Source organism: Squalius cephalus (genome assembly GCF_949319135.1).
Source record: "Squalius cephalus genome assembly, chromosome: 14".
Classification (NCBI taxonomy): Eukaryota; Metazoa; Chordata; class Actinopteri; order Cypriniformes; family Leuciscidae; genus Squalius; species Squalius cephalus.
In genome coordinates, this window is record NC_137135.1 from 37,733,688 (window position 1) to 37,746,563 (window position 12,876).

General features: G+C 43.1%; 1 protein-coding gene across 1 annotated transcript in view; it reads right to left on the minus strand.

Annotated features, from left to right (window-relative positions):
* otop1 (otopetrin 1) overlaps nucleotides 1-6,036 on the minus strand; it is an 8,309-nt gene extending 2,273 nt beyond the window's left edge. The window contains exons 1-4 of the mRNA XM_079893327.1: nucleotides 5,466-6,036; nucleotides 5,249-5,385; nucleotides 4,098-4,156; nucleotides 3,787-3,917 (exon numbers count right to left, since the gene is read on the minus strand). Coding sequence (XP_079749453.1) covers nucleotides 3,787-3,917; nucleotides 4,098-4,156; nucleotides 5,249-5,385; nucleotides 5,466-5,838 — 700 coding nt within the window. The 5' untranslated portion in view covers nucleotides 5,839-6,036. The remainder of the gene's footprint in view (nucleotides 1-3,786; nucleotides 3,918-4,097; nucleotides 4,157-5,248; nucleotides 5,386-5,465) is intronic.
* Nucleotides 6,037-12,876: the final 6,840 nt, after the last annotated feature.

A 12,876-nucleotide genomic window follows, 5' to 3' on the forward strand; every position in this document is an offset into this window, starting at 1 on the left:
TGCAAAACCTTCGATAATCAATCAATCAACTTTATATAGCGCACTGGAGTGGGGGTGCTGTTTTCACAGGGTTGTAAATACAACGCAAATTTTTGTTCATTTACATTTATTCACTTTTAGCATTTAGTAATTTATTTGTGGGCTATTTAAAAAATGTTATTTATATGATAAAGTATGATTTTTAAAACATACGCGCAGAGTGTTACATCATATTGTGAAAGTGTGTGTGTAGAAATGATTGGTCCGCAGCCGCTCGACTCCTGAGCGCGAGTGTTGTGTAAGGCAGACACCAGGCAGGATTTTTGTGTTCATTTCTATGTCCTGTCGCTGTGAACGCTCTTCTGTTGTGAATGACAGTGTAAACAGCCCAATAACCCTTTTATTTAAAGACTTAATTTATGTCCCGGAGACCGGTCCGTTGCATTACGATTAAAAGCAGTATCAATAATGTCAAAAATGTGATGTGCAGTCAAGTTCAGGTGTGTGTGTGTGTGTGTGTGTGTGTGTGTGTGTGTGTGTGTGTGTGTGTGCTGTTTAAACGAATGTTCTCACTGATACGCTTGTTGTGAAGTTTTGACGAGTTTTATAGTCTTTTATAGTCTAACCCAAACCCCCCAGCACCCCCAACCTAAAGCCTCTTCCCGGCCCCTGATAGCACAGTAAAAGCAACATTGGCCATTGTGCTGTACAAAAGTATAAATATCTGAAAACACATGATACACACTGCAAAAAAAATGCTTTTCTTACTCAGTATTTTTGTCTTGTTTCCAGTCCAAATATCAAACATTTCTTAAATCAAGATAAAGATACTTAAGATTTAGTAAACTACTAAATGACATAAATTTATAATAATCTGCCAATGGGGTAAGAAAAATAATCTTGTAACCTATTACCCCATTGGCAGATAATTTAGCTTTTTTTAAGCATCAACTCACTTAGGGCCCTATTTTAATGATCTAAAACACAAGTATCAAACACAAAACGCAAGTAACTTAATCTCGGCGCTGTTGCTATTACACCGGCGGGATAAATGACTCTTGCGCTCGACTCAAATCTGAAATGTGTTGGTCTGAAGTCGCTTCATTACTCATAGGTGTGGTTTGGGCGTAACGTGAAATAAACCAATCAGAGCGTCATCTCACATTCCCTTTAAGAGCAGGCGCGCTTGTTCCATGGCGGATTGCTATTATAACGGCGGATTTGCCAGGAGCGGTTCACAGCCGAGGAGACCGGCGTTCTCGTCAGGGCCGTAAAACACAGAGAAGTGACATTGGGGATGGAGAAACACACACAGATTAGCTTCGGTTAAACAGGCGTATGATAATTTGGGTAAATGTGTAAGATAGATTTATGCCTATTTTTCACATCTTCATGGACACCACAATGATTTCCCTCGTATGGAATATTTTTCCTTATAATAATGTATGATTTGCAAAAATGTGAACTGCTGTGTCTGTGTAGATGAGAGAAGCAAAGTGTGTGTGTGTTGTGCAAACGCTACATTATGGCCAAGCATGCGCTCTTAAAATAGCATCTGAATAACGGGATTGTTTTCTGAAACTGCAAAATAGCACCAGGGAACGTTTGCGCCGTAACACGCCTCCTCTTTTCGCTGATCCGCCCCCGGGAGCGCAAGTTCATTCCCTGATTTACCGACGTGCGTCTGTGGAGGGAAGAGGCCGCTGTGCGTGGGTGCAAAATAGGAATGACACATGCGTCGCTGTACAAAGTCAATTGCACTGGGTGCGAGATAGGGCCCATAATATAATGTTGATTATTTCCCCTGGAAAACAGGACATAATATATTTTTTACTCATTTAATAAAAGCATCTTGATTTAAGAAATATATTGATTTTTGGACTGGAAACAAGACAAAAGTGCAGGGAGTTTACATTGAAAACACAAATCAGAAAATTCAACATTAAAATCAAGGACAGTTGTAAGCCTGTGAAAAGAGGGAGTTTTCTAACTTAGATTTAAAAACAGACTCTGTGGCACACAAAAACATGAATGTTCTGAATGTTCTGTGACTCTCTGACGCCATCTAGAGGTCTAATCCATCTAATCTAATCCAGAGAGAGAGAGAGAGAGAGAGAGAGAGAGAGAGAGAGAGAGAGAGAGGGAGAGAGAGAGAGAGAGATGGAGAGAGAGAGAGGGAGAGATAGAGAGATGGAGAGAGAGAGAGAGAGAGAGAGAGCAAGAGCTGAGCCCAGAGAAGAGTCCCCTATGTCAGTTGGTACTGAGGCAAACTGACCCACGTCAGAGACAGTCTGAGCAGCCTCAGAACAACACTGCCTTCCAAACACCAATCAGAGTCAAGCAAATCATAGCACAATGCAAAGAAACCTATCTGGAACATTGGAAAGAAGAAACTAAAAGCCAAAGTAGACTAGAATGTTATTTGACCCTAAAAAGAGATTATAAATTAGCAGAATATCTCTCTACTGTCAGAGATAGAAAGCAGAGACAGATCCTAACCAGGTACAGGCTCAGTGATCACAAATTGGCAATAGAAACAGGAAGACACAAAAAATCATGGCAACCAAAAGAAAGCAGAACGTGTGATCACTGTTTGACAGGTGAGGTTGAGACAGAGATGCACTTTCTCCGACAATGTGAAGCGTTCAAAGACACAAGGAACCTTTACTTTAACAAATTTAACCATATAATCCCAAACTTCAAAGACCTGAATGAAATTTCTAAATTAAACTTTCTCCTGGGAGAAGGAGACAGAACTTATCTGGCTGCCCAGTATGTACAAACATGCCACAACCTGAGGGGCAGTGAGTGACCGACACACACACACACAAATATATCCAAACATTGTGTTAAGTTTCATAACTTATATATAGTAAAGTGTTTATTAGATTTTTTTTATTTTTATTATTGTTCATATAACTGTTTTATTATGTTTGTATATATTACGTATATATTTTATTTGTATATTTTGTATATGCTTTGGCAACATTGTTTCAAAAACTTTCATGCCAATAAAGCCCCTTTGAATTTGAATTTGAGAGAGAGAGAGACAGAGAGAGAGAGAGACACAGAGAGACACACACACACACACAGAGAGAGACAGACAGAGAGAGAGAGAGAGAGAGAGAGAGAGAGAGAGAGAGAGAGACACAGAGAGACACACACACACACACACACACACAGAGACACAGAGAGACACACACACACACACAGAGAGAGATGGAGAGAGAGAGAGAGAGAGAGAGAGAGAGAGAGAGAGAGAGACAGAGAGACACACACACACACAGAGAGAGAGAGACAGAGAGAGACAGAGAGAGACACACACACACAGAGAGAGAGAGACATTAAATAAATATTAAATATTTAAATATTTAATATTAAATATTAAATAAATATTATATTTATTATTATAAATATATCTTCTAATATTTATCTAATAAATATTAGAAGATTAGACATTTTAGTGCTATGTTTATTTCCATGTCATTTCTATTTTCTTTTTATTATTATTTATTTATTTACTTTTATTGTATTATTTATTGTTATGAATGCTTTGGCAATGTAAAGATTTCTTTCACCATGCCAATAAAGCTATTTGAATCTTGAATCTTGAATCTTGAGACAGAGAGAGAGAGAGACAGAGAGAGAGAGAGACACACACACACACACAGAGAGAGAGACAGAGAGAGAGAGAGAGAGAGAGAGAGAGAGAGAGAGAGAGAGAGAGAGAGAGAGAGAGAGACTATATAGCGGAAAAGAGCTCAGACTCCTCCCAAAGTGAGCAGTCAAACACACACACACACACACCTGTAGAGCTATTGTCGTATCCCAGTGCTGTTAATCGTCTCCGGTGGTTGTTGAGGAAATGTTCGGCTTCTGACATCACTCCATTACACCAGAGCAACAGGTTCGTGAAGACGGCATGAATCACTCCGAACCTGCTCAACACACACACACACACACACACACACACACACGCACACAGTTAAATCCTTCTACAGAATGTCTAGTAATCTAGACGTTTCTAAAGGCATGTACTAAGAAACTTCTCATGCTTCTGATCTTCTCCAGCACTGAATCCCAGGCGTCAGTTCTGAATAAAAGCAGGCGTTCTGTACCTTTCGAAGGTCTCGTATTTCTTGATGACGTCTTTGATGTGGAACCAGAGGAAATGCACCTGATCAGAGCAAACACACATCAACATCAGTGTACTTCATCTTTGCCACATTCACTGTTCTTGAACTGAAGCGGGATAATGAGTCAGTGTTGGGAAAACGCATTACAAGTAACTTGAGTAACATAATCTGATTACTTTTCAACTAACTAGTAAAGTAACGCATTACTTTTAAAAATTACAACAAATTATCTGAGTCACTTTTTCAAATAAATAATGCAAGTTACTTTGACTGTTCCATTTTTTGACTGACAGCTCTCCTGTCCCCGTGCAGAGGCGGTGTGTGTGTGTGTGTGTGTGTGTGTGTGTGTGTAAACATGATGGTTATTGTAGTTCTAGACTAAATGTGAGCGTGCATTTACTCATCTCACTTGCATAAAAAAAGATTCAATATTCCTCAAAATGAATCAAATCAGTGAAATGCAGAATCAGAATACTATGCAAACCTCCATAACTAAATATGTTAAATAAAACATACATTTTTATGGAGTGAATCTGGTGTGAATCTGCATTTCCTTCAGCCTGAGGATTATTATTTCACTTTTGCCCACAAATATAAATTTGTTAGGAAAAAGTTAGAAAAAAAGTAACACAAAAGTAATGTAACGCATTACTTTTCTAAAATAAGTAACTAAGCAACGCAATTAGTTACTTTTTAAGGGAGTAACACAATATTGTTACGCACTACTTTTCAAAGTAACTTTCCCCAGCATTGTACACCTTCTGCTTTCATCTAAAGTTGAATCACTTCATAACTGAAGAACTTTGCAACATTACTCACGTGAAGCTGCTTTGGACAAATTGTAATGGTCATTGTTCATTTATGGTAATTTGAGGTACAATGAGAACTGCGCATGTGCGTAGAGTGTCAGTAATAGAAGTGAGAGGAGAAGAGATTACCGACTTTCTTTTATTTCCATTGATATTTTTTTTACCAGAGTTAAATGTTTAATTTGTTTTTTTCTCACGCAATCCCCATGTATGCGAATGAGTGTGACGTTTAAGTCACTTTATAAACCCGGGGAAAAATGTTTCAGCATCTCAACTTTGCGTTACAAAATCAAACATGAGCGCGTGACAGATGCGCGTTCTCACCTGGGATATGGTGTGCAGCGCGTGGACGATGGGATAGACCCCGAGCACGGCGGAGATGCAGGAATGATACCCGACGAAATATCCGACGCGGAATGCGTCCATGATGAGCGACAGTAACGCCAGCATCGTCAGCCCCCCTGACAAGCAAACAGCACATAAATCATTCTCACGCTCACAGAGCTAAGCGTTCAGTAAACGAGCCGGTTGGTTGGTTCACCTCGGATCCAGCTCGTGCCCGCGTGCGCGTCTCTCTCCGGCACCGGGCTGCGCTCGCGCTCCCTCCGGATCATATAGCAGATCATCCACACGAGCTGCACGAGCATGAGCACCGTGATGAAGGTCAGCAGGTGTTCCTCTCTCACCGCGGGCCCGTGGTGCGCGAGCGCGAGCATCAGGGACAAGCCGATCAGCAACAGGTTCGTGCCGTACTGCGCGCTCAGGGTCTGCGCGTTCTTCTGCGGGTACTTCTTGGTCAAACTCACCTTGAGCTTGGAGAAAAGTTTCTTTTCTGCGTCTGAGGATGATGATGAGGAGGAGGAACTGGGGCCGTATTTGTTCAGACACATGATGTCCAGGCTGTTCTCCACCATGGTGCAGGTTGAACGTTGTGGGAACGCTTTCGGAAGCTCGCGGAACGGCAGACATGCTCAGTGCGCGTCCATCGCGCGGATAATCGCGCTATATACCTCCCAGAAAGAGCAGCAGATTAACGCGGATTGAGTTTCATTCATCTGTGAGCCAAGCGATGCCAAGAACGGGCAAACTTCACCGTGCGTTCGTCCAAACGCGCGCGCTGCTCATCGGTTCTCCGCGCGCTCTGGCAGGCGAGTCATTTCTCCGTGAGATGTGAAGCTCCAGTGAGCTTTTCCTCGGTCTCTGTGGCTCAAGCGAAGCTTTTAGGATCTCGGATTTCACTGGTCAAAGGCTCTTTATAGACGCCCTCCTTTGTTGACCGCGGACTCGTATAACGACCTGCATCGGAAGAATGTGTTCAACATTAAATCTGCGCGAACCTTCGTGCGGAAATAAAGACGGATTGCAAAACGGGGGTGAAATCAGACACAATCTCTTCTTGTCGAAGCACTTGAAGAAAAGTTTGCGAGAACAAACCGAATTTGACGGTGTGCTCAATTACAGAGAGACCCACAATTAGATGAAAGCGATCCGGGCCAGAGAGCCGCAACAAAAGAGCTTCTATCATAACGACTCTGACCTGGATTAACATGCGCACAAACCCGCATCAGCCGCAAATCATCGCGTTCACTCGCGCGTCCCCGCAGACCGAGATCAAACGCGCACGCTTCCTTTGACCTTTGACACAGTCTGACACAGATGCGATCACGCGCTTTTCATCATCATCATCATTCTCTCATAATGTCATCAGCCAGCAGTTTGATCAAGAGGCGCGCGGAGAACTGAACCTGATGGAAATTAAAACCCTAAAGGACGCGCGTGCGTTAATGGAATTTGTTATAATTTTGAAGTAGTTCTAATGTGGTCAAATAATGAGAGATAACGGGAGAAAGTCTGCATAAACTCACACATTACATATTCATACAGGTCTAAAAGACATACATGACATGTACGTGTAACTACTTTATTTAACTTTTTTTTTAAAATCTGTGTAGTAGTTTATCCATATGAATATGAAATGATAATAAAGAGAATCGCGATAGTTAAACTTATTCAGTTTTAGCTGCTACAATTAAACACATTATTTGAAGAATTAAGTTTCTTAAGCAAACATAATGGCCGAGAAATATATAATTCCATATACCCCCCTGCCCCACATCATAAAAAAATTAAAATTAAGCCTATTTTGTGACCGTTATTGCATTGTGACAAGATGATAATCATTCTCTGTTAAGCAGCACGTTTGAGCTTCAGCAAGAACCAATGAGGTTCATTCTCGTGTTCCGCATCACGTTTGAGCTTCAGCAAGAACCAATGAGGTTCATTCTCGTTACGCAGCACGTTTGATCTTCTCAAGAACCAATGAGGTTCATTCTCGTGTTACGCAGCACGTTTGATCTTCTCAAGAACCAATGAGGTTCATTCTCGTGTTACGCAGCACGTTTGATCTTCTCAAGAACCAATGAGGTTCATTCTCGTGTTCCGCATCACGTTTGAGCTTCAGCAAGAACCAATGAGGTTCATTCTCGTTACGCAGCACGTTTGATCTTCTCAAGAACCAATGAGGTTCATTCTCGTTACGCAGCACGTTTGATCTTCTCAAGAACCAATGAGGTTCATTCTCGTGTTACGCAGCACGTTTGAGCTTCAGCAAGAACCAATGAGGTTCATTCTCGTGTTACGCAGCACGTTTGAGCTTCAGTAAGAACCAATGAGGTTCATTCTCGTGTTACGCAGCACGTTTGAGCTTCAGCAAGAACCAATGAGGATCATTCTCGTGTTACGCAGCACGTTTGAGCTTCAGCAAGAACCAATGAGGTTCATTCTCGTGTTCCGCATCACGTTTGATCTTCTCAAGAACCAATGAGGTTCATTCTCGTTACGCAGCACGTTTGATCTTCTCAAGAACCAATGAGGTTCATTCTCGTGTTACGCAGCACGTTTGAGCTTCTGCGAGAACCAATGAGGTTCATTCTCGTGTTACGCAGCACGTTTGATCTTCTCAAGAACCACTGAGGTTCATTCTAGTGTTACGCAGCACGTTTGAGCTTCAGCAAGAACCAATGAGGTTCATTCTCGTGTTACGCAGCACGTTTGATCTTCTCAAGAACCAATGAGGTTCATTCTAGTGTTACGCAGCACGTTTGAGCTTCAGCAAGAACCAATGAGGTTCATTCTCGTGTTACGCAGCACGTTTGATCTTCTCAAGAACCAATGAGGATCATTCTCGTGTTACGCAGCACGTTTGATCTTCTCAAGAACCAATGAGGTTCATTCTCGTGTTCCGCATCACGTTTGAGCTTCAGCAAGAACCAATGAGGTTCATTCTCGTTACGCAGCACGTTTGATCTTCTCAAGAACCAATGAGGTTCATTCTCGTTACGCAGCACGTTTGATCTTCTCAAGAACCAATGAGGTTCATTCTCGTGTTACGCAGCACGTTTGAGCTTCTGCGAGAACCAATGAGGATCATTCTCGTGTTACGCAGCACGTTTGATCTTCTCAAGAACCAATGAGGTTCATTCTCGTGTTACGCAGCACGTTTGAGCTTCTGCGAGAACCAATGAGGATCATTCTCGTGTTACGCAGCACGTTTGATCTTCTCAAGAACCAATGAGGATCATTCTCGTGTTACGCAGCACGTTTGAGCTTCTGCGAGAACCAATGAGGATCATTCTCGTGTTACGCAGCACGTTTGAGCTTCAGTAAGAACCAATGAGGTTCATTCTAGTGTTACGCAGCACGTTTGAGCTTCTGCGAGAACCAATGAGGATCATTCTCGTGTTACGCAGCACGTTTGAGCTTCAGCAAGAACCAATGAGGTTCATTCTCGTGTTACGCAGCACGTTTGATCTTCAGCAAGAACCAATGAGGATAATTTTCGTGTTACGCAGCACGTTTGAGTTTCAGCGAGAACCAATGAGGTTCATTCTCGTGTTACGCAGCACGTTTGATCTTCAGCAAGAACCAATGAGGTTCATTTTCGTGTTACGCAGCACGTTTGAGCTTCAGCAAGAACCAATGAGGTTCATTCTCGTGTTACGCAGCACGTTTGAGCTTCAGCAAGAACCAATGAGGTTCATTCTCGTGTTACGTAACACGTTTGATATTCAGCAAGAACCAATGAGGTTCATTCTCGTGTTACGTAACACGTTTGAGCTTCAGCAAGAACCAATGAGGTTCATTTTCGTGTTACGCAGCACGTTTGCGCTTCAGCAAGAACCAATGAGGTTCATTCTCGTGTTACGCAGCACGTTTGAGCTTCAGCAAGAACCAATGAGGTTCATTTTCGTGTTACGCAGCACGTTTGAGCTTCAGCAAGAACCAATGAGGTTCATTCTCGTGTTACGCAGCACGTTTGAGCTTCAGCAAGAACCAATGAGGTTCATTCTCGTGTTACGTAACACGTTTGATATTCAGCAAGAACCAATGAGGTTCATTCTCGTGTTACGTAACACGTTTGAGCTTCAGCAAGAACCAATGAGGTTCATTTTCGTGTTACGCAGCACGTTTGAGCTTCAGCAAGAACCAATGAGGTTCATTCTCGTGTTACGCAGCACGTTTGCGCTTCAGCAAGAACCAATGAGGTTCATTCTCGTGTTATGCAGCACGTTTGATCTTCAGCAAGAACCAATGAGGTTCATTCTCGTGTTACGCAGCACGTTTGATCTTCAGCAAGAACCAATGAGGTTCATTCTCGTGTTACGCAGCAAGTTTGATCTTCAGCAAGAACCAATGAGGATCATTCTCGTGTTACGCAGCACGTTTGATCTTCAGCGAGAACCAATGAGGATCATTCTCGTGTTACGCAGCAAGTTTGATCTTCAGCAAGAACCAATGAGGATCATTCTCGTGTTACGCAGCAAGTTTGATCTTCAGCAAGAACCAATGAGGATCATTCTCGTGTTACGCAGCAAGTTTGATCTTCAGCAAGAATCAATGAGGTTCATTCTCGTGTTATGCAGCACGTTTGATCTTCAGCAAGAACCAATGAGGTTCATTCTCGTGTTACGCAGCACGTTTGATCTTCAGCAAGAACCAATGAGGTTCATTCTCGTGTTACGCAGCAAGTTTGATCTTCAGCGAGAACCAATGAGGTTCATTTTCGTGTTACGCAGCACGTTTGATCTTCAGCGAGAACCAATGAGGATCATTCTCGTGTTACGCAGCAAGTTTGATCTTCAGCAAGAACCAATGAGGATCATTCTCGTGTTACGCAGCACGTTTGATCTTCAGCAAGAACCAATGAGGTTCATTCTCGTGTTACGCAGCACGTTTGATCTTCAGCAAGAACCAATGAGGTTCATTCTCGTGTTACGCAGCACGTTTGATCTTCAGCAAGAACCAATGAGGTTCATTCTCGTGTTACGCAGCATGTTTGATCTTCAGCAAGAACCCATGAGGATCATTCTCATGTTACGCAGCACGTTTGATCTTCAGCGAGAACCAATGAGGATCATTCTCGTGTTACGCAGCACGTTTGATCTTCAGCGAGAACCAATGAGGTTCATTCTCGTGTTACGCAGCACGTTTGATCTTCAGCAAGAACCAATGAGGATCATTCTCGTGTTACGCAGCACGTTTGATCTTCAGCAAGAACCAATGAGGTTCATTCTCGTGTTACGCAGCACGTTTGATCTTCAGCAAGAACCAATGAGGTTCATTCTCGTGTTACGCAGCAAGTTTGATCTTCAGCAAGAACCAATGAGGATCATTCTCGTGTTACGCAGCACGTTTGATCTTCAGCAAGAACCAATGAGGTTCATTCTCGTGTTACGCAGCACGTTTGATCTTCAGCGAGAACCAATGAGGATCATTCTCGTGTTACGCAGCACGTTTGATCTTCAGCAAGAACCAATGAGGTTCATTTTCGTGTTACGCAGCACGTTTGATCTTCAGCAAGAACCAATGAGGATCATTCTCGTGTTACGCAGCACGTTTGATCTTTAGCAAGAACCAATGAGGTTCATTCTCGTGTTACGCAGCACGTTTGATCTTTAGCAAGAACCAATGAGGTTCATTCTCGTGTTACGCAGCACGTTTGATCTTCAGCAAGAACCAATGAGGTTCATTCTCGTGTTACGCAGCAAGTTTGATCTTCAGCAAGAACCAATGAGGATCATTCTCGTGTTACGCAGCACGTTTGATCTTCAGCGAGAACCAATGAGGATCATTCTCGTGTTACGCAGCAAGTTTGATCTTCAGCAAGAACCAATGAGGTTCATTTTCGTGTTACGCAGCACGTTTGATCTTCAGCAAGAACCAATGAGGTTCATTCTCGTGTTACGCAGCACGTTTGATCTTCAGCAAGAACCAATGAGGATCATTCTCGTGTTACGCAGCACGTTTGATCTTCAGCAAGAACCAATGAGGTTCATTCTCGTGTTACGCAGCACGTTTGATCTTCAGCAAGAACCAATGAGGTTCATTCTCGTGTTACGCAGCACGTTTGAGCTTCAGCAAGAACCAATGAGGATCATTCTCGTGTTACGCAGCACGTTTGATCTTCAGCAAGAACCAATGAGGTTCATTCTCGTGTTACGCATCACGTTTGCTCTTCAGCAAGAACCAATGAGATTCATTCTCGTGTTACGCATCACATTTGCGCTTCAGCAAGAACCAATGAGGTTCATTCTCGTGTTACTCAGCACGTTTGAGCTTCTGCAAGAACCAATGAGGATCATTCTCGTGTTACGCAGCACGTTTGATCTTCAGCGAGAACCAATGAGGATCATTCTCGTGTTCCGCAGCACGTTTGAGCTTCAGCGAGAACCAATGAGGTTCATTCTCGTGTTACGCATCACGTTTGCTCTTCAGCAAGAACCAATGAGGATCATTCTCGTGTTACGCAGCACGTTTGAGCTTCAGCAAGAACCAATGAGGATCATTCCCGTGTTACGCAGCACGTTTGAGCTTCAGCAAGAACCAATGAGGTTCATTCTCGTGTTACGCAGCACGTTTGATCTTCAGCAAGAACCAATGAGGTTCATTCTCGTTTTACGCATCACGTTTGCTCTTCAGCAAGAACCAATGAGGATCATTCTCGTGTTACGCAGCACGTTTGAGCTTCAGCAAGAACCAATGAGGTTCATTCTCGTGTTACGCAGCACGTTTGAGCTTCAGCAAGAACCAATGAGGATCATTCTCGTGTTACGCAGCACGTTTGAGCTTCAGCAAGAACCAATGAGGATCATTCTCGTGTTACGCAGCACGTTTGAGCTTCAGCAAGAACCAATGAGGATCATTCTCGTGTTACGTAACACGTTTGCGCTTCAGCAAGAACCAATGAGGATCATTCTCGTGTTACGCATCACGTTTGCTCTTCAGCAAGAACCAATGAGGATCATTCTCGTGTTACGCAGCACGTTTGAGCTTCAGCAAGAACCAATGAGGATCATTCCCGTGTTACGCAGCACGTTTGAGCTTCAGCAAGAACCAATGAGGTTCATTCTCGTGTTACGCAGCACGTTTGAGCTTCAGCAAGAACCAATGAGGTTCATTCTCGTTTTACGCATCACGTTTGCTCTTCAGCAAGAACCAATGAGGATCATTCTCGTGTTACGCAGCACGTTTGAGCTTCAGCAAGAACCAATGAGGTTCATTCTCGTGTTACGCAGCACGTTTGAGCTTCAGCAAGAACCAATGAGGATCATTCTCGTGTTACGCAGCACGTTTGAGCTTCAGCAAGAACCAATGAGGATCATTCTCGTGTTACGCAGCACGTTTGATCTTCAGCGAGAACCAATGAGGATCATTCTCGTGTTACGCAGCACGTTTGAGCTTCAGCAAGAACCAATGAGGATCATTCTCGTGTTACGCAGCACGTTTGAGCTTCAGCAAGAACCAATGAGGATCATTCTCGTGTTACGTAACACGTTTGCGCTTCAGCAAGAACCAATGAGGATCATTCTCGTGTTACGCAGCACGTTTGAGCTTCAGCAAGAACCAATGAGGTTCATTCTCGTGTTACGCAGCACGTTTGAGCTTCTCAAGAA